Genomic DNA, 20409 nt, shown 5'->3' on the forward strand with positions numbered 1-20409 from the left:
GAAGGAGGTAAGTTACGGTAGTAGCTGCAGCAGTTCTCAGATCCACTGGTTCCAGGTCCCATTTACAACTCTTCATGATGACCGACACTATTTAGACTTCCTAATCCCCACTAGACTTCGGTTGTGTTAAGTCCCTTTACACGGGACCATTATCATCTGAATTCTTGCGCAAACCAGTGAAGTCGGGCAATAATTGCCCCGTGTACAAGCGGCCGCTGACAAGGGATCGAGCAACAACTCTCACCCGTCAGAGTCGCTTTGTTTTTAGCAGAGCAAAAAAAAATAAAAAAATCAAGCGACTTTTAGGGTCGTGCAAGAAGGAACCGCTGAATGCTTGTGCAACTCCGTTTACTGTGAATGGAGCAACACGAACGAGCCCCAGCCTGCTCTACCTCCATTCGCTTGACAGACTATCGCTCAAAAGCATAGGAGCGACAGTCGTCCCACGTAAAGTGACTTTTAGACTATTCATGCACTATGCCTGCTCTGATTAGTTAGTGCTGATCACAAGATAAGCACTGGCCAATCAGAGAGCAGTGTGCCTTAGGTAGACTGGGTATAGCCTGCATAGGAGGAGGAGGAGGAGGAGGAGGAGGAGACTTTTCTTCTTAGTGGCACACATCTAATAGCAGCAGCCTATATCCATGGTCTCGTGCCCCCAATGAAGCACTAGAAATTACTCCGGTCATCAAGGCCAGCCAAAAATGAAACATGGAACCGGCCAATCCAAGGGAGACAAAGAACAACGGCGCGTAATATACCCCTTCTTGTTCTAGGACAGAATTTTGATCCAAAACTGTAGGGTTACTTGATCTACAATGACCCGCCACCCCCCAAAAAAATATGGCGGCATTCTGGTTTCTGCAACTCCTTACTCAAGTGAACATTCTGCACTAGATCCGTTTGGGTAAAAATGAAGACCACTCCAAGGACTCAGGTCTGAAGTCATAAGAGAAACCATTTGCTTTTTATAGTAAAGATTCATAGTATAGACATGGCATTCCTAGTAAAGATGTACATGCCTCGTCACAAGTGTTGTCATAGCCCTTATACCCAGAGTCCACAGATGGCCACGTACAAAGAGCTCTGCCAGCCAACTGCATGCAAAAAACCCAAAACAACCAACCCAAGGTAAAGGCAATATGAGCGGTATAAACAGTGCGGAGATGGAGCCGAAACTCAGCACCTACCTTTATGCAAAAACTTGTGCTCTAGTTGTCCCCATCGTGATGGGTCATAGAGAAACATGGCAAGGACTGGTCAAAGATTACGTGCCGTGCCTAGAAAACCAAAGGCTTCATCCCTCTACTGTACACTGTGCATATTATGGGGGGATGGAGGATTCCCACAGGATGGATTATCCTTCACTAAAACAGGCAGCATGACCAGGCGCTGCCAAGCTGAGGTGGGTGGCCCTAGCTGTGGGGAAGCAATCTGGTAGGAGCGACTGTTGAGAGGCCCTGGGCTTGGACCACCACTGACAATCCCAAATAAGCCATTTAAGAGAGGAACGGATTGTTTGCCGAGTAACTTCCTTCTACTTCGACCTCCTCAGAAAAGTTTTGGCAAGTGCAAAGGAAGGAAGCAAAGAAGTAAGAGTATTCCTTTTGAGAAAAAAAAAACACAAATAAAAAATACCAATAGTAACTAGAAGCCCTTAAAGGGGTTGTCCAAGTTATTTTAAGCAGACAGATAAGAAAAAGACCTATCCTCACCTCTCCCAGCTCCGCACCAGATCTCTTTACAGGAGGCAGTCTGTGTATAGGAGGTGACGGACTGGCTGCAGCAATCACTCACCTCGGCACTTGAATGCTAAGGTCCCATTGGCTACAGCAGCAGATGACATCCCATGTACAAACTGCAGCCTGTAGATACAGCACCAAAGAGGAGACCCGAGGGGCAGCGCTGGATCGGCGGGAGAGGCAGGTATAGGGTGTTTTATTAGGTTTGGCTTTGGGGAGCAGGAATAAAAACTGAGTGCCAACCCCTTTAAAAGACCTTTTTCAGCCCTTTTAAAGTTGGATCTGCTCTTGGGAAACCTGGATGATAGCTAACACCTTGACCAGTATGAGTGCTGGTCCTGGACCAGCCAAGTGGGGGCAAGAGATGTACCCCTACTGTAGTGGCAGCCATGTAAGTTATCACGCAGCTTCCCCAAAGAGATAACTAGGACCATTTATACAGGAGGTCGAGTGCAGGACTTAGATCTATTATGAGGGGGCTTGCTCTTAAAGGGGCTGTCCAGGTGTGGGACAATTGTTTCAAATATCGCTGCAAGTGTGTTAAAATAAAAGCAGCTATACCCAGCCGCTCATTCCGCGTTGAGCTTCTGGCGGTCCTCGAAGTCTTGCTTTATGAAAAGGCTACCACCTGACCGCTGCAGCCAGTCAGAAAGACTGTAGCGGTCATGTGGTAGTCTGCAAGCATCACCACTCACATTCTAGGAATCATGATGCCAGGAAAAGGGCATGTGAAAGCTGCAGCTTCTAATTGACTGTAGAGGTAAGGTGTAGCCTTTTGTTAACAACAAACTGGACGGGCGCGTGCGGATGCTTTTTATTTAACACATTAGCAGAAATATTTGAAATAAAAAAAAATAATAGTCACCCCGCACCCAGACAAGCCTCTTAAAGGAGATGTCCACAAACTGTCTTCAGATGTGAGCTAACTCTGCAATAGTTGGATTAAAAATGTCTTAGTGTTTTGTGTCTGCAGCTCTTATGCAGACCCATGTGTCTCCATGGTAACAGACAACACTTTGTAGTCTGATCCTGTTTTCTTGCATTCATCATCCCCTAACTTTTTGCTAATCTACCAAAACGCATGTTCGGCCATATGCACAAGGCGAAGAGCGAGTTGTGGCAGAGATACTCGGGCACAACACACAAACATCCCATGCGTATGATGTGCAGGACACCGCACATTACACATCCCATTCTCATGCGAGATTCGCGCGAAAGTAGGATGTGTGCTTTTTCAAACTCAGACCACTGGTCCGAGCCAAAAGAAATCACTCATGTGAATGAACCCACTCAACGAATGGGTTCATTTTCCGCGCATCTGAGACACGAAAAGAGCAAAGGGCTCGTCTGTTACCATGGATGTACATGTGTCAGCATAGGAGCTGTAGACACAAAAATAAAAATATATATAGGAGATTGCACTTGGCTTTAATTTAGGAAGTTCCTTCATTTTTCATATCAGATGCATTGGGACAATAAAGTTAAATTAAAAAAAAAAAGCTGAGAAGGTGGACATAGAATTTAAAGGGTTTGTCCAGGTCTGAACTATTGATGACCTATCCCTCAGAGTAAGTTATCAATAGTTGATCAGCTAAGGTTCACCTCTCAGGACATCTGGCAATCAGCTGTTCACCCAACTACTAATCAGGGTGTATGAAATCAGAAAGCGGGCAGTTCTGTACACCCTGCAGCTGCCAGCATTGGCATTGTAAGCGATGCTCCCATTAACCTACCAATCAAGTATTTTTGAGCCATTCTTAGGATAAGTCCATCAATAGTTCAGCCCTGGAAAACCCCTTGAAAAACAACCCCCTGGTCCTGGACAAACAAAAAAAGGCCTTACAGCTACTCTGGCTTACTTATTGTGCATTAGTATGAGTCTATATGCGGCTTTGATTGGTCAGTGCTGCCCATATGAGCAGCACCGACCAGGAACAGCAGGAAGTAGTGTTTGTGCACTAGTATGTATAGGTGGTCTGAGAAGCAGCGTGGCCATCGTTGTTTGTCCAGGACCAGAGGGTCGGTTTAAGGCTAGAGCTCCATGTTGACATGGGGTCTCCCACAAATTTTGGTAAGATTGTAATAACGTGATTTATTTAGAACCTCAATATTTTCCAATACGGAGAAAAGTCACTTGTCAACATCTGGAATCCTTACAAGCATCTCAAGTCCCGTTAATGCTGCCATTTTACCCCTACATGTCTCCGTGGAACCCCTAGCCTTAAAGGGGTTGTGCTAAACTGGAAAGTTACAAGTTTACTCCTTACCCATAGGACAGGGGGATAACTTTCTGATTTGTGTTCCACCCCACCGATCCAGAAAATGAATGGAGCAGCGGCTGCGAATGCTGCTGCTCCTCATTTCAATAAGATCATCACCGACCGACAGAGTTAAGTGCTTGGCGAAGTGGCAGCACACATGCACGACTGTCCTTCCTTTTATGTGGAATCCGTTGGTGGGGGTCCCAACTGTCAGACCACCAAAGTTATTCCCTACCCACAGGAGAACTTTCAGTCTTGGCACAACCTCTTCATAGTTCAGTTTAGGAACCTGAAAATTAGACTGTCACCTCCTGGACCAGCAGTGTAAAAACCGAGAAACACAAGAAGGCGAAGTTTAAGCACTTATGAGTATTTTTTAACCATCGTATTACGTCAACCATGCCGGATCAAAACTTGTAAAAAGAAAGAATAAATGTACAAAAACATAACGTGGTAAACACTGTACATACAGTTCTCTACAGTAACATTTACAGAAAGGCTTCATTCACTTCTCCTCGTTGTGCTGAAAGCCTCTAGAGCTCATCCCAGGACCCCTCCCCTGACACTTAGGAGGTACATCCTACCCCCAAGCTGGGCCCTTGTGTCCCGCCTCATATCAATGGCCCCTATACCAAGTGCTACGTGTATCATCCCCTATTCTCTGGCTTACAGCAAGCAAAAAAATTGGCAATGTGGATTTCCCAAATGAGGGAGGAAATAAAATAGAAATCCTGTGAAATCCTTGTCCGTGAGAGAAACGATACTGAAATCGGGAGAAGGCAATGAAATATCAGGTACTGAAATCAGGACATAGAGGAGACGGCGCCGCTCCGAGGGGGAGAGCCCATGCAAACAACCAACAGAAGATTATACACATTTGCCGTAAAACTTTTTTTTCTTCTCGTTTTCCCTACTTGTCCGCTTGTGGAGTTGTATTATGCATAGGAAGAGTCCGAACAACCCGTGGGTAAACCTGCTGCCATCTTGCATGATTACCCACAATACATCTGTTTTCATAGCTTATTCTGCAGAGGAAAAATAAAACAACAACGAAAAAAAAACAGTCTTCATAGGCTTCTTCCAAGAATAACAATATCCTTAGGAAAACCTTCCATTTTGGCAATTTCGAAGCAGCCAAGCTTGCTGTAAAAATCCAGGATTCGTTTGTCGTCGGGTCTCACCTCACAGAAAGCGCCACGTGAGCCTATAGAAATAAATAGTGTTACGTTTAAGATCTGCGCATAAATTCAGTCCATTTTTCACAGTCCAAAAAAAATAAATTTAATTTGGACACTTGTCCGAATAAAGGCCCATTTACACGCAATGATTGTCGTTTCAACGAACGACTTCTTTGCTTTCAAATGCTGAGCCTTTACACAAAGATAATCGCGTGAAATCCTCGCCATTTCCCTCGTTAGCTGTGTAAACACTGTGAATGTTGTTTGCTCAGGTGGGTGCGTGTTTATGCGAAGAACCTCTAGACAGGAGGATTTTAATTAGTGTGAAAAAAAAAGCCATGGTCTTCTGCTGCATGAGTCGTTGGGTTTAGCCGGGCAAACACTCCCCCTCCCCCTCAAGTCGTTTGGTTTAAACGACATTCGTTCAGTCTTCCAAACGACAAGCGAACGAACTAACGAGTATTTTTATGCAGGCTGAGCCTCAGCGATAAACGACAATTGAACGATTCGTGTGCAATGTCTGTGTTTACACGTAATGATTATCACTAATTTTTTGCTTGGTTGACCGAATTTTGAGTAATAATCGTTGCGTGTAAATGGGCCTTAAGCCCTTAAAGGTGTATTCCTATGTGGAATTTTACAGCATATACACAGGATATGGTATGAAAGTCTGGCTGGTGCTGGTTGCACCTCTTGAATTCTGGTGCCACTGTATGTCACAGCCGTGGGGAGGTTGGGAATTATGAAAAATCAGCCGAATGTGGCTGTGCTACACCGTTTCTGTAAGTCCCATAGAAATGGATAATTACAAAAACAGCCCCGCCATCTACACTTTCTGCAGCTTCTGAGTTATGGAAACGGTGTAGCTACAACAGTTATAGAACTCCTATTCTCTCATGGGAGTAACGGAGATAACCCAGCCACGTTCGCCTATGCTAGGATGGAAACGACCGCTCTCTTTCAGTCCTTTTTGGCACTCCGTAAAAGGAGGTACTCGATGGTCATCGCAGTCAGCCGTTCTTTTGATTCCCTTTAATGATTCCAGTGCCGGAGATCAGACATTTAGTAGAACAGTCCCGTCATCTCGTATACAGGTGGCAGAGGGATTCCTGGTCTCGTACGGGTCAGCCGATAAAGAATTAGCGCACTAGAAGTGGCTTCTTCTCACCAGCATTGGACATATGAGATGTACGTTCTGAGAGGGAATTGAACGACTGCAGGGGAGCGTCACAACTAAGTGAGAGCAATAACCGGAAACATGAGCATTATGCCAACACTAATCAAGTTAAAAGGGATTGTCAAGGATTAGAAAAACATTATATATACCAGACACAACCCTGTGGACAAGGGAGGCGATATACATGACCTCCCTTGTCCACAGGGTTGTGTCTGGTATTGCCCCTCAGCTCCCATTCACTTTAATTATACTGAGATGCCAAACCACGCAACTTTATGGAAAACCCCTTTAAATGAAACCTGTCACCAGGTTCATGCTGCCCAAACTACTGACTCGCAGCCCATAGTTTGGCCAGCATGAACCCGGTGACAGGTTCTCCATAAAACTGTATGTTTCCAGTGATCTAGATATATATAACATACTGGGTCATCAAAAGATGAAACGTTCTTTTCCATCATCCTCCCGCAGGAACAGTTCTTACCGCTTCTACTATGCGAGTCGTGTCGCAGTACAGTCCCCTTTCCAAGACTTACCATTGGCTTTAAGAGAAGACAGGAGACACGCCATCATGCCTTTGGCCACGCTCGGATCTGTGACTTTCTTATGAATATCCACTTTTATTAAGGAAGGGAAGTTAGCCAGGAATGTATCGGGTAAGATTTCTTGTTCCTCATGAAAACTGAGCATTATTTTCTGTGGGGTAAAGAAAAATAAGAGGCAGATGAAGTAAAGGCCACCAGCGGGCACCTGTTAAACCATAAGCCGGCAAAGAGGTCGTTGGGTAAGTGACCATCTGCACTAACATTCTATGTAGGAAGCGCTAAATAAAATAGCTCCATGGCTGTCAGTCTGAAGCCCTTTACTTGCTTTAAGAAGTTCTCTACCATAATCTGATTATGGTAACACAGAAAAGGCCGATATTAAGTCCTGATGAGCTTCTGCCCTCCGCTCACCCTCAATTCTGCTGTAAGATGAAGATTTGAACAGAAGAAAACCGCCTGGTTGCTAACCTGACACAGTGTTTCCATTAGGGTCGCGGTAGGGCCACTGTGGCCCTGGACATACTATTGCACCCTCATAGAACCAAGACACTACAGAGGTTTAGTTTCTCTCCTCTCCTGTAAGGTCTAGTTGTGTTCGTATCATCTAAGACCCACGTAAGAGACCACCACTGCTTCTGATGTTAGTTTGTATTGTTCGTTGACGTCCAGTCTTCAGCGTATCTGGTCACCAGTTGTGACCGTGCCCCTACCACGTGCCACCGATGCCCTGACTGTGTGGTTTTAAGTATTTATCATAATAAAAGTTAGTTTTTATATTTAGTTCTACTCTGTGAAGGATTTATTCCTGCGCCCTAAAGGGGTGGCAGTTGTAAGCAGCAGGATAGACGTACCTCTGCTGCAGACAGCTCCTTGTCCTCCTTCGGTTTGGTATATTTCTCCTGCATGAAAGGTATCCAGGAATGTTTGCATTTTGTTAGATAAGGCGCCACATCCACTGTGCCCACAGCATAGCCGCAGATCCCATCCTCGTCTTCCAATACAAAGCAGTAATCCAGGCTATGAGAGAGAAGTCCTCCAACAAGCCTAGAAGACAGAAAGTTACAAAGTGCTCACACCTTCCAAATGATTTCTTACAATCACACAATAAAAATGACCATTTTGGGTTTTTTTTAGAGGCCTCATCTAGTAGCGCCTTGAACCCTTCTTTGGCCTTCAGCAATGGCGTAGATTCCACTAGGTGATGAAATTGTTCTGCAGGAATATTGGCCCCTGCGGACAGGAAACCGCAGATGGAGGTGCTGACATGTTGTGACCAGCTGACAGGAAAGGCTCATCTATTTTTGCTGCTTGCACCAAATTCTGACCTCCCATCGGCACAGGACAACAGATACCTGGATTCTTCAGACCAGGAGATGTTTTTCCGCTTTTCAGTGATACAATTTTTGCGCCATTTTGCCCCCCGGAGTCTCGCCTTTCTGTTAGGCGCAATGCTACTGGAACTGGTGCTTTGCTGTTCTAGCCCATCTGCGCTAAGGAACAATGAGTTGTGCTTTTGGACATGTTAGTTGGAGCACCAGTGTTGTCTTCAGCTGCTCTTGACACTGCAGTTCCTGTTCATCAGAACGATTCCTGACATCCTCCTCTGACCCCTTCTGGTGAGGAGTTGTTTCCATCCACATTTTTTCCCTGATCACACCATTCTCCGTATACTCTCCCCACGGCTGCATGAGAAGCCCCCACACTGTTGGCAGTGACATCCCGGCCCCGGCTAGTCTAGCACCGACGACCCGGCCTTGTTGGAAGTCGCTCCGATCGCTGGATTTTCCCCATCTAATTTGGATTCACACTGAAACTGATCCACAGAAAACTTATAAGTGATTTTATGCTGCACTCCGGGGTCACGGGGGAGACTTACCATACAGGAAAGAGCCAATGTGGACCTTTATAAAATGGCCATTCAGTGTAAGGGGGTGGGTGGGGGCTATGCACTCACTTGTCTCCTATCAAGTCAGGTTGACTCTCGAACGGCAGATCGTCCATCTCATCATCGTACATTTCTCTGCAAATCTTATAAACCGATGCCTAGAAAACAAGATACACAAATTAAAATGAGCCCAGACCGTTTACCTAAATATGCAACATGATGAGGAAGAGCAGTGCGAGGCGACAGTGCTAACCACTGAGCCATATTTACTGAGGAGGCACCTCCACGGTAACTGCTGAACAACGGATAGAAGCAGAAAGCTTTACAGATGCCCTTTTCACTTCAGTTTTCCGTTTTTAACAAAATTGCATCAGACAAAAAATTTAAACCGCTAGTATGAGCCTTACACGTTAATCTGCGGTTTCCTATCAACGAAGCAGCATTTACACGTTTTTGTTTTTTTTTACAACATGCTGTGTGGTTCAGTCCGCGGTTCTATCACAGCGCTGTTTTCTGCAGCTGCGACAACCCCGAGCGCACAGCGTGTTAAAAATAAAAAAACGCTGTGTGAATGCTCCCTCGTTGGTAAATCAAGAGGCTTCTTCCTGGACTTCCTTCTTCCAACAGTCCCCACTGGGTTCCAGCAGCGATTGGCTGAGTTGTAAATGGCTGTGCCTGCAATACGGGTGGTGCCATCTGCTGCCAGCGGGGCCCGGGAACAGCTGATCAGCAGTAATTCCAAGTCAATAAACTACTGATGGCCCATTTACACGGAGCGATTATCGCTGGAAGATCGCTCTAACGACAGTTTGAGTAACATAAACTATTAAATAGCTACTCAGCTACCTAAGAGCAATTAGGTGTGCAAATGATGCCTTAGTTGAATGCAGTTAATAGCCCGACGATTTTTAGGTTGGTCTGAATTTATCGATCAGCTAGCAGTGCACGAAAAGTGCGCGACGGCCACGCGTTGACGCAGCGATTATCGCTCGAACGATAGCTTCATGTAAATGGGCCTTTACCCTGAGGAAAAGTCATAAACTGCAGAAACCCAAGAAAACCCCTTTAAAAGCTTAAAAAAATAAAATTTCAGAAACCTTTGGGTGACCCAGATTTTTATCACAGAGCCCAATACTTTGATTTACCCAAAAGTCCTGTTCGTATAACTGCTTTATGTACCAGTATTCCCACTAAGCCGCGCAGCGGCGCGACCGCACAGATCCTGAACCCTCACGGCTCGGTCCGCTCAGCTGCAGACTGGTCCACGTGAGAGGAACATTCCTCCGCAGCTCTGCTGCAGCAGCACACAGTAAGCACAGACTACTTTTACATATCACAGCAGCAGGGTGCGGAGGGCAGACTACTCCTCCATCAACAAGGCCTTCCTAAGCGTAAACGAGTGGGGGCCTCCGCAACTTATCTCAAGGTGAGGAGGGCACCTTCTTCCATTCAATGCGGTCCTGTTCTAAAACAGACTCCCTTTTGGAGGGAAGTCCTTGCTTTTATGAGCACTAATTTTAGGTTTCCTGACATTTGAACTTCAAGTAGGTCTATTCGGTAAAACGAAAAAAGTTTGGTACTATATCAGCCAGTAGAGCAAAGTGCGATTGTTCCCAGCAAGAGAAACCAAGTCATCTTGTAGATATGATGCCTTCTAATGGCTAACAAAAACACATGATGTTATAGCGAACTTTCCAACCTACTCAGGATTCTTCCTCAGGCTTAAATGGAATAGATCTAAAGAGATATATAGAGAACCCGCAAAAAACAAGCCCTCAGGCAGCTACATCCATACTTAAATGTTATGATTTGTTGTTTTTTTTTAAATTGGGGAAGAAAAAAAAAAAAAAATGAGGTAAGTGTCCTCCAGGGGTTAATAATTAGGTATCATTATATAAAATGCTCTCTCAATAGGATGTGATCTTGGTGTGTGGCGTTGGATTACACCCCCTCCACTTGAGGATTCATTATAGTATCTCTCCGGTACTAGAAGTTTTAGAGACATCCGTCGGATGCGAGGGCGGTCCTGTAAGAATGTGGTGCATCTGTGAAGACCTCTTATTGCCCTTTGAAGATACCGTCATTTTTTCTTATCTCTAAGACCTTGGAGCCCAAGTGTTTCTTCATCTTCTATATTCTGTATTGTAGATGAACATATGATGAGCCTGAAGTTTTCAAATATTTGTCGATTCATATTACAAAAAGTATAAGAAGGCCTTTAAAAAACAAGGTCTTCCCATCAGAACAGCACTTTCTTAAGGCTGGGTTCACACGGAGCGGAATTTCTGTTTAGTTCTATGTCAGCAGCTCTTGTGTAGTTTTTGTCTTTGCGTTTAATCTACACCACAAAAAGCGGCTCAAGTGATTGTCAACTAATTGTTACTCAACATCAAGTTGTGAAGACTTCGAATCCTTTGATGTTTTTGTGCTGTAGATGATGGGATATTCAGAGAATCTGGAGAAATTCATGTGCACAAGGGACAAGGCAGACAGCATTGGATGCTCGAGATCTACGGGCCCTCAGGCGTCACTGCATTAAATACAGGCATGATTCTGTAATGCAAATCACTGCACGGGCTCAGAAATACTTCCAGAAATCATGGCCTGTGCACACAGTTTGCTGTGCATAATACAGCTTTAATTTGCATATGTAGATTGCAAAGAATAAACCGTATATAAATACAATTTCAGTAACACCGGCGTCTGCTCTGGGCCAAAGCTAATTTAAAATAGACTGAGGCAAAATGGAAAATTGTTTGGGGTTAGATGAATCAAAATTAAAAATTATTTTTGGTAACCACAGACACCGTGTCCTGCGGACTCAAGAGGAGAAAGACCATCCAGCTTGTTAGCAGCACACAGTATAAAAGCCTGCATCACGGATGGTATGGGGTTGTATTAGTACCCATGGCATGGGCAGCTGACACATCCTGAAAGGCACTATCAATGCTGAGCAGGATATCAGGGTTTTAGAACATATTCCCATCCAGACAATGTCTCTATCAGGGAAGGCCTTGTATATTTCAGACAATGATAAACCACCAACAGTAGCAATTTGTCTCCTCACTTCCCAGACATTTACAGACTCTTAAGAGCAGATGCTACACAATGGTAGACACGGCCCTGGCACAACTTTTGTGAGATGTGTTGCTGCCATCAATTTCTAAAAGAGTTCATCTTAAATGAAATGGAAAAAGGTCTCCTTTCCCTTCTGACATGTTCCATCTGCTACTGTGAAGAAAATACAGTTATGAGATTTCAAAGTCATTGCGTTCCTTTTACATTTTACACAGCATCCCAACTATTTTTTGGAATTGGGGTTGTATGTAAACAATAGTTGCTTTGGTTGTAGTTTCTGTAATACAAGCTGTATTCTGTTACCATAGTGAGCTTAGTTCAATTCTCATATCTATGTAGCAATCTTGGTTCTGGTACCGCAGCTATGCAGTAAATTGGTCTTGTTACCGTATCTTGTTTCTGGTACAATATCTATACTATAAGTTTGGTTCTGGCACTGTATCTATGTGGTAAACGTGCTCATTACCGCAACTATATAGTAAGCTTAGCTCTGCTATCCTAGCTATGCAGTTAGCTTAGTTGTGTTCAGCAGCCATATAGTGATCTTACCCTTGCTGCCTTAATAAACCCTTAACAGATCTCCTACCTTTGCAGAACATTGCTCATCTACCGAAATGCTTGGCTCTGCAGCTGGAAAGGATTAGAGGAAACACATATCTACTCACTAACATACCAGGGACATTCGTTTAGAGACTCACCTCATCCTTTGGGTAATAAGGCCTTATAGTGTAGACTTTAGAAGTTGGCGTCAAGGGAGGAGGCTGAAAAAAGAGGTCATTTGCTGCCTCAATTGGAAGCAAACGCTGTGAAAAACAAGACAGACAAAAGGCAAATCAGACCTGGAAATAATTAACTAAAGCAAAAAAAGGAAATAAAACAATGAAATTTAAAAAAAAACAAGCAAAACAAAAACTAGAAACAAAAAAAGAAAAAAATGTAAGCTGACGGGCACTGTTAAAATTTTTAACATGCCACTGCAGGAATTTCTCAGCAAAATTAAAAAGAATGCACACTGAGGTCAAATTCACATAATTGCACCCCGAAGGGTAACATTTTGGTTGCCTGTTCAACCTTTAACAGTCAAGAAAAGCGCCAGTACTGCGAATGGCGCGAGGATTGGTCTGAAGAGGGTTGACTGACCAGAGGAGGCGTGCCATCCTGCACAGTACTATAACCACCACATGCAGCGCGCGCCACGACACCTGTGAGGGGGGAAAAAAGATCAGCGGCGCGTGAAAGTCCATGAGCAAGTTTTGTTTCTCGTCAACCCCAGCTAAACTTATCTCAAGTCTGATATGGACAAGTCTTAATAACGCTTCACCTTTGTTCATGGAGTTTCAGTTCAGCAGAGCCAAGCCTGCGCTTGCAGCGCGCAAAGGGGCGAGCGCAACGCAACCTGCAAAGGAACAGTGTGAGATGCAACGCGCCGCGCTAGTCGCTGCCAGCGCTTGGGACAGCAACGTCTCCTCCGCCTGAAAAACAGGATGGGTTAAAAAAGTTAAAAAACACAAAAAAAGATTAAGAATTAGGTTGCTACAGTCTAAGCCTTCAGCAGACCAAGCCTTTCATCCCCTCAGAGGCACAGAAACGGTGTGTCGAAAAATAACGTGTGAACAAAAAAAAATAAAGTCATTCAGTTTGGAAGTCAGATTGATACCTGGAACTCTCCTGCTAGACCTCCTCTAAAGGCCCAGGGCTCTTGGTCTCCACTTAAGAACTGTGCTGAAGATTGACTACGACACCCTGTTGAAATCAGATCCAAGCGGAGAACGTTACATGAAGGGGTTTTTAGGTTTTGGTGTATTTTTGAGAGTCTACATTTCCAGCAAAAAGACTTAAGACGTGGAAAAGGCTCTCTAAACTTCGCTAATCTTCAAGGCTGTAATAAGTCTGCGCAGCGTCCCCTCCCCTCCTCCTTGCAAAATCAGATTGGAAACCATTCACATTGTATAAAAAAATAAGCCCCGGCGCGCCCGCAACTGGTACGAGTCAGCATTATTACAGCCCTAAATGTTGGGTTCTGAAGAAGTCACATTTATCAGCCATTTATTCTGCGGCCACCTTAAGGAAGAGACAATACTTTAATAAGGGCCTCAAGATAGAAGAGGGAACCCTGAGCTGCCTCTCCCCAGCCTGGCAACACGGAGCAATAAGATGTAGTGGACTAGACTGTAACAGCGCTCAAGGTTTGCATTGTCAGAGTCCTAGCTGCTAATCCACACATCGATGACAAGTGTGGTAGTAGACATTAGGTAGTACCCCCGATTATATATGGGCAGTGCCAACACCCGACTCGCCTTCTATATTTATACAGTGTGGCTGACTGCTCTTATTGACTGCACTAGGGGGCACTATGGTATAAGATGCTGCAAGGCACAGGCCGACGAGTATTATTAAAGCTATATGTCCTTATATAGGCCTACACAAGAGAGTGACCTAATCAAGTAGGGCCGGGGAACGCCACATGGAGATTATCATATGTAAACCGGGCAGTAAAGTAATACTAAAGTCAAGCAGACTTCCATCTGACCCAACCTGAACAATCAGAAAAAAGGGTCTATCAGCTCCCTAATGGACAGCCGGGCGCAGGTGTAAAGGGAAAACTAAACCGGCACCGCTGTCTCCCCGTTCTTCTGGTGGTCCCAGACATTGGACTTCCACCAAGCCATCGCTTTACAGATGGGAGCACCATGTAATCAGTGGGAAAGGATTAACTATACAACACCCTGTCGGTACGTGGCACCCACAAGTATACGACGAGATACAAGCTGAAGCAAGCGCTGGCGGGATACACTCCGCCATAAGGGATGCTCTGTTTCTGCTGCAATGTTTGCTCCAGAACGGTAAACCTAGAAATAAACAGTAGATAAAACTGGTTCGTAGCATTTGTCAGCCGGCAGAATTTACTGCCTGTTCCTGGAAGATACAGTATGGGGGAAAATACATTTAATATCTTCCCGATGACATATCTCCAATTGGCTACGGACAAGGGGTGGGGCTTAGCATTCTGTATACCAGACGTGGGGGGAGGCTCCTGCTGCAGCTAGTAGTACTAGTGAGGAGGAGGAGGAGAGGGTGTTGTATGGATCATCTCCTGGGACACTGAAGGTTTTTATGTGTTTTAAATGTAATAAAAGACAAAAAAGGGTAAAAGGGAAGAAGAGAAGATTAAGAGAGAAGGTGAGGAGATATTTCTAAGTGTTTATGTCCATTTTCTATTGTTAATCGTTCCCTTAATGTATTTCCATCCGGTAGATGACTGAACAAGGGTCTCTGTCTTACTGAAGGCCGGGGGTCTCCTGTCACGGCCGGTTACCTCCTGGGACACACATTTTGCTTATATTTTTCACCGTTTCTATAGTAATATGCAGTAAAATAGAACAGGATGATGAAAGGGACACCAAGTCTGGAAATGTATGCAAGAGATGTTCTTGCCCGAATGTTTGTCAGTCTGTGGTATCTTACACAACATGGGTTACTCTTCATACAGCATCATTTCATATTTGTCTGAGAGGTCAGGACTTAGCCAAGGGGGTGTGGCTTAATCAACCTTGTGTCCTACTATAGACAGCTAGCTGTCTTACATCCACAAACCCGATAGTGAGGGAGCACATGGCTGAATTCTTTTACGATTTCTGGGTTTAATTGTAATCCAAGACAAAAGAAGTTCAGTTCCAAGATGGAAATTAACCACTTCCCAATGATAAGTTTCCCCCCTTTCCTCATGAGGCGCGGGTCACCTGGATTGGTAACCATTAGTAGGGACTGGCCATGGGAGGAAGTTTTTATATATCCTTCCTTTATTTCTAATATCTTTTATTTCCATCACAGGGGTGGGGTTTAGCCAAAGGGCGGGGCTTAACAGTCTCCTTCCACAAACAAGGAGGAGGAAGGGGGTGGGAGGGGAGGGGCTCCTGATGCAATAATAATCACCTTTATTTGTATAGCGCCAACTTATTCCCAGGTCCTTCAACCAGTGGCGGAACAATAAGCAGGGACACACACCGTATACAGAAGATCTCTGCATAGATTTCTCAGGTTGAATTGGAAAATAAGACAAACAAGGATCATGAGAAAAGAGGAGATTAAAGGGGATGGGGAGAGGGGGGCAGGGGTTAAAAGAATAAGAATTGGATGGAAATAAAGACAGATTTTTTTTTTAAGTGGTTCCGGACTGGTTGGTGCTTTACTTGAATGTTATAGGTGGAAACTGTAGAGCTAGAAACACGCGTGCAGTTTTTGTGCCAAAGCCGGAAGTGTATCTAGCAGGAAGGAGAAGTCCTTCCTTGATATTTCCCAATTCCTTTTAAATCCACTCGGCTTTGGTCTTAAAAAAAGACCAAAAAAAAAAAACTGCACGTGCGATTCCAGCTGCAAAGCAGCGAAAATGGCTGAACAAATGCGACTTTAGTTTATCCATAAGGCCCATCATTCCCTACGCTGCCTGTCTACAGAGATAACATGGCTGCAGAGCGCGGTATGCATCTTTCTTTCTCCATCCACTTGTGCTCAGGTCTCTCCCATCTGTGCACAATGAGGAAGACACAATACAATAGTTAGTAAGTGAGAGAATAGGACACACACCATCTGCTTGAGGCCTGAAAGCAACTGCGGCTCCAAGATGCCATTTAGGCACGGGATTTCTTGCCAATCGTGTACATTTTACTGCGGTCCACTGCAGGTCTGGTGAAGACCCTCGCTCTCCATTTGTATTCATGGATATTATACAAGGAAGCAAAAGCTCCTTCAGAGCAAAAAAATGTCACATCTAAAACCATTTTGGTCTGAATCCTTTAGGTTCCTAACAATTTAGAGTCACATTGGTGTTTGCCCATTTTCAGGGTGCCCCTCGGGGTACCCCAGCATCGCTGCCTGCTGTGTCATAAGAAAAGCAAAATTTCCACACTGCTCCTTTAAACGACTTTGAAACCTGAAAACAAAATGAGGCTACGCAAGTAGTCTAGGCCATGCTGGTGCACGCAAAGAGTTCACAGAACCTAGCAGAAGGGAAAATTTACCTGCAAACACAAATCAGTGCACCTATCTGCATAGATGCACAACATTGGGTTTGCGCAAATTTGATGCAAGTTCAAGCCCACCCCATTTAATTGAATAAATGCTCTTCAGCACCAGAATAGCCTTGCGCAAAGCTCGCGTGCGCTGAAAGGGATGGGGGAGGTCACCTTTTTCTTTTCCAGGGTGTCAATTGTAGCTCTTGAATACTTCTGTTAAAAACAGCAATGACGTTATCGCCACACAGCAAGCAGCGGGATACTGGGGCCCGTGGTATGATGAGACAAGGTTACTGGCGGATCACTGCTATGTGTAACAGAGCCCAATTGTTTTCAGACCGGTCCACAGTAACACAGATCAAAGTTTTCACATTTCATGACTGCATGAGCTCACAGGGGAACAAAACGTTCCGTACAAATCGGATTGGAGGAAAAAGAAAAAAAGTTTCACTCGGCGTTATCTTTACTCATTAGCAATGGTCCAAGTTTTGTTCACCCCGGAGCGAGCGAGTGAGGGTTTTCGAGAGAGACGAGAGGTAAAAGAATTCTTTCAGCACGTACCTAGCCACTGAACAAAGGACTTCACCATAGAAATTATACTCTTAATATCCCAGACGTAGGGGTACAAGTCGTAGAGGATGGTCCTGTTCGGAGAGTTGGAAAGCCGGGTGAACATGGTCATTAGGACGCTGCACATCTCTTCGAACGTTGCTGCTCTGGCTCTCCATTCACCTATCTGCAATGCAGAGATGACAAAAGTATATCAATTATAAAACACAAAATCACATGAGAAAGGGGGGAGACACTCTTCTGTATTAACCCTTTCCAATCCAGCGTTGGACCTCCTCCAACATTGAGATTTCCCTGCATGGCTCCAATGTCGGACGAGGTCCGACACGTTTTTAGCACCATGTTCTCTTCTGCATAGGTATATTACAGTATGCAAGAGAGAACTCCGATGTCAGACCTCTCTCCTGCATAGTGTCACATATATAATAAATACACGTGTAATATATAATATACATACCTATGTAATATACACATTAACTCACATTTAATTTAAAAAAAAAAAACTCCAAATAAAATCATCATGACGGGTCATTTTTATGCGTTTCTTTTGAGTAATGCCAAGGAATCCACAACGCGCTTTCCTGTCCAAAATAAATAAGCGGTGGAGTGTGCGGGCGTCAGGGAAATTGGATTGAAAAGGGTTAAAGTATCCCTCCAGTACTGGCACAACATTCTGACCCGGGACCGGAGATGGCTGCTATATTAAAAAAAAAATAATAAATCACTAGTCATTCCAATTTTACTCACCTTATCTGTGTCTTTTCCAACACAGTTCACGCTGACCACGCTGCTGTTTGCACGCAACCACTGAAATTCCTTTAACATCTGCGCACCTTTTGGTCCGTGCTCATAAGGCAAGTAAAATAAGTCGGCAAGTAATTGTAAGTCATCAATGGTGACGGTTTCCGCGGCGTAGAGGGGCTTCTCATTAGGACCAGGGACAAATTGCTCCTTGTTGACCTGCTCATCTGTTTGCATTGGGGCGATGTCATTACATACGTCCTCCTGCATGAAGGACTCCGAGGACTTTCCTTCACCGACACACTCTTTATCAGTGTCCATCGGCTTCAGCTCCTCTGACATTTTAGCTTCGACAATGTCCGTTAAGATTTGGCTAACGTTCTTATTTACATCTTCTACCTTTTCCACAACCATCTCCATGGGTTCCTCATCAGGTTGCTTTTTTGCCTCCTCTTTTGGCAACATCGGTGGGTCGGCGCTTAGTGCATTCCCTTGGCTCATGATAGGCTGCTGGTAAACTGTTGTGACGGTTGTTGCGGCGTTGAGGGATGGGGTGGAGATTAATGGCGCCATTCCAACAGTGGTTTTAGCTCCACTGTGGGCTACTTGACGGTCTGATAGAAACGGGAAGAAAATGAGAAAAACAATTTATATATTATCAGATTGCTTATCGAGAAATCAAACATTTATCCCCTTTTGTGTGTGTAAACATTTTTGGGGGGGATAGCCCCTATAAGTGCTAGAGAATAGGAAAGGAAAGAATTGAAATACAAGCCCAAGAGACCTTGAATATAAGACAAATACAAATGCAGTGTATTGTTCACAACCCGTACACTAGGGCAATCAAACTTACTGCTGTACTGATGAGGTACGCCGAACTCCTGCAACCAATCCGTCAGCGACAATTTAAGAGCCATTTGGGGACTGTACAGTACATCGGTTTCCAAGTCTTCGTCACTGCCTTCATTCTCTAATTTTATCTGTATGGATACGGTGCTATCTTCACTGTCAGCTGCAAACAAAAAAAAAAAAAGGGAAATCATGAGGTTTTACCCCTTTAGGACACAGGCATGTTTTTTTTTATCATTTTTGTTTTTTTCTCCTTATCTGCAAAAATTATGACTCGGGCTGGCTGCCCACAAACGAACTGGTCAGATTCTGCATGTGGGAGCCCGCAGCGGAATCCGGCTCTTTCCCCGGCCGGCGAACCCACGTACCTGGTCTTCTCTGTATTGCGGATGACCGTACTGTAGTATATCGAGTTTTGACATGCATAGTCATGCAAACATTCACTGTAGCCCTTTGGGACATTTAAATGCTGCTACGAGAAATGACAGCAGCATTTAAATGGTTAATGGTCGCAATCACAGTTAGATTGCGGCCAGTGTCAGCTGTCAAACACAGCCGGCACCCTCTGCTTACAAAGCACGCTTGGCTCCAAAGCCCATTCCACATGTACATTGGATGTCACTAAGTGGTTCCCCTCCCGTTAAAACTGTTAAATTCTAATCATTTTTCGCCCAAATGTCGAGACATCAGCACCAGACTGGCACATTTATCCTTCTAAAGCCGTATACTTACTCATTACGACGTCTTTCCTTACGCCATTCATGTTGGATTTATACCAGGTTGCCAAAGTGTGGATAGCAATATAATTTGATTCAAATTCACAGTTTGGATTGGTTAATACTCCTTGGAGTCGTGGAATAAGTTCGGTAGATCGGCCCTTGTAGGGCCCTAGGAATAGTCTTTTCTGATCGTAATCATTTGCATGGATGTTGTCCCAGATCACAGGAGACCTCTTGAGAATTTTGGAAACCTCTTCAATGGATTCCACAGGAATGTCTTTAGAAACAACCTTCGGGCCTGAAAGAATCAAAGCGATTAAGACCGAGTAGGAACAGAGACAACGACAAGCAAAGAGGGAGACTTGTATGATATGTACTGATTACATACAGAAGTCATTCAAAGCTAAGGGCCATTTGTGCCCAGTGGTAATGCTGCCTATAGACATACTGCAGGCTATTGGGGTGCGGTTCATACTACACTGCACAAAAAGATTACACCAACACTTAACCCCTTAAGGACGGCGCCTTTATTTCCATTATTCCTCCCTACTTTCAAAAAAATCATAACTTATTTATTCATGGAGGTAGAGGTCTGAGGGCTTGTTTTTTTTGTGGGACGTCCTGTAGATTCTATTGGTACAATTTTGCAGAATGT

At 44.4% G+C, this 20409-nt stretch overlaps 1 protein-coding gene across 1 annotated transcript in view; it reads right to left on the minus strand.

Annotated features, from left to right (window-relative positions):
- Positions 1–940: 940 nt before the first annotated feature.
- The window catches only part of OGA (O-GlcNAcase), a 55825-nt gene continuing 36356 nt past the window's right edge, over positions 941–20409 (minus strand). The window contains exons 7-16 of the mRNA XM_066601318.1: positions 19768–20052; positions 19040–19198; positions 18193–18800; positions 17437–17611; positions 13521–13606; positions 12562–12666; positions 8855–8943; positions 7752–7944; positions 6892–7051; positions 941–5207 (exon numbers count right to left, since the gene is read on the minus strand). Of these exons, the coding sequence (XP_066457415.1) occupies positions 5071–5207; positions 6892–7051; positions 7752–7944; positions 8855–8943; positions 12562–12666; positions 13521–13606; positions 17437–17611; positions 18193–18800; positions 19040–19198; positions 19768–20052 (1997 nt within the window). The 3' untranslated portion in view covers positions 941–5070. The remainder of the gene's footprint in view (positions 5208–6891; positions 7052–7751; positions 7945–8854; positions 8944–12561; positions 12667–13520; positions 13607–17436; positions 17612–18192; positions 18801–19039; positions 19199–19767; positions 20053–20409) is intronic.

The sequence above is a fragment of the Eleutherodactylus coqui genome, chromosome 4, assembly GCF_035609145.1.
Source record: "Eleutherodactylus coqui strain aEleCoq1 chromosome 4, aEleCoq1.hap1, whole genome shotgun sequence".
Taxonomy (NCBI): domain Eukaryota; kingdom Metazoa; phylum Chordata; class Amphibia; order Anura; family Eleutherodactylidae; genus Eleutherodactylus; species Eleutherodactylus coqui.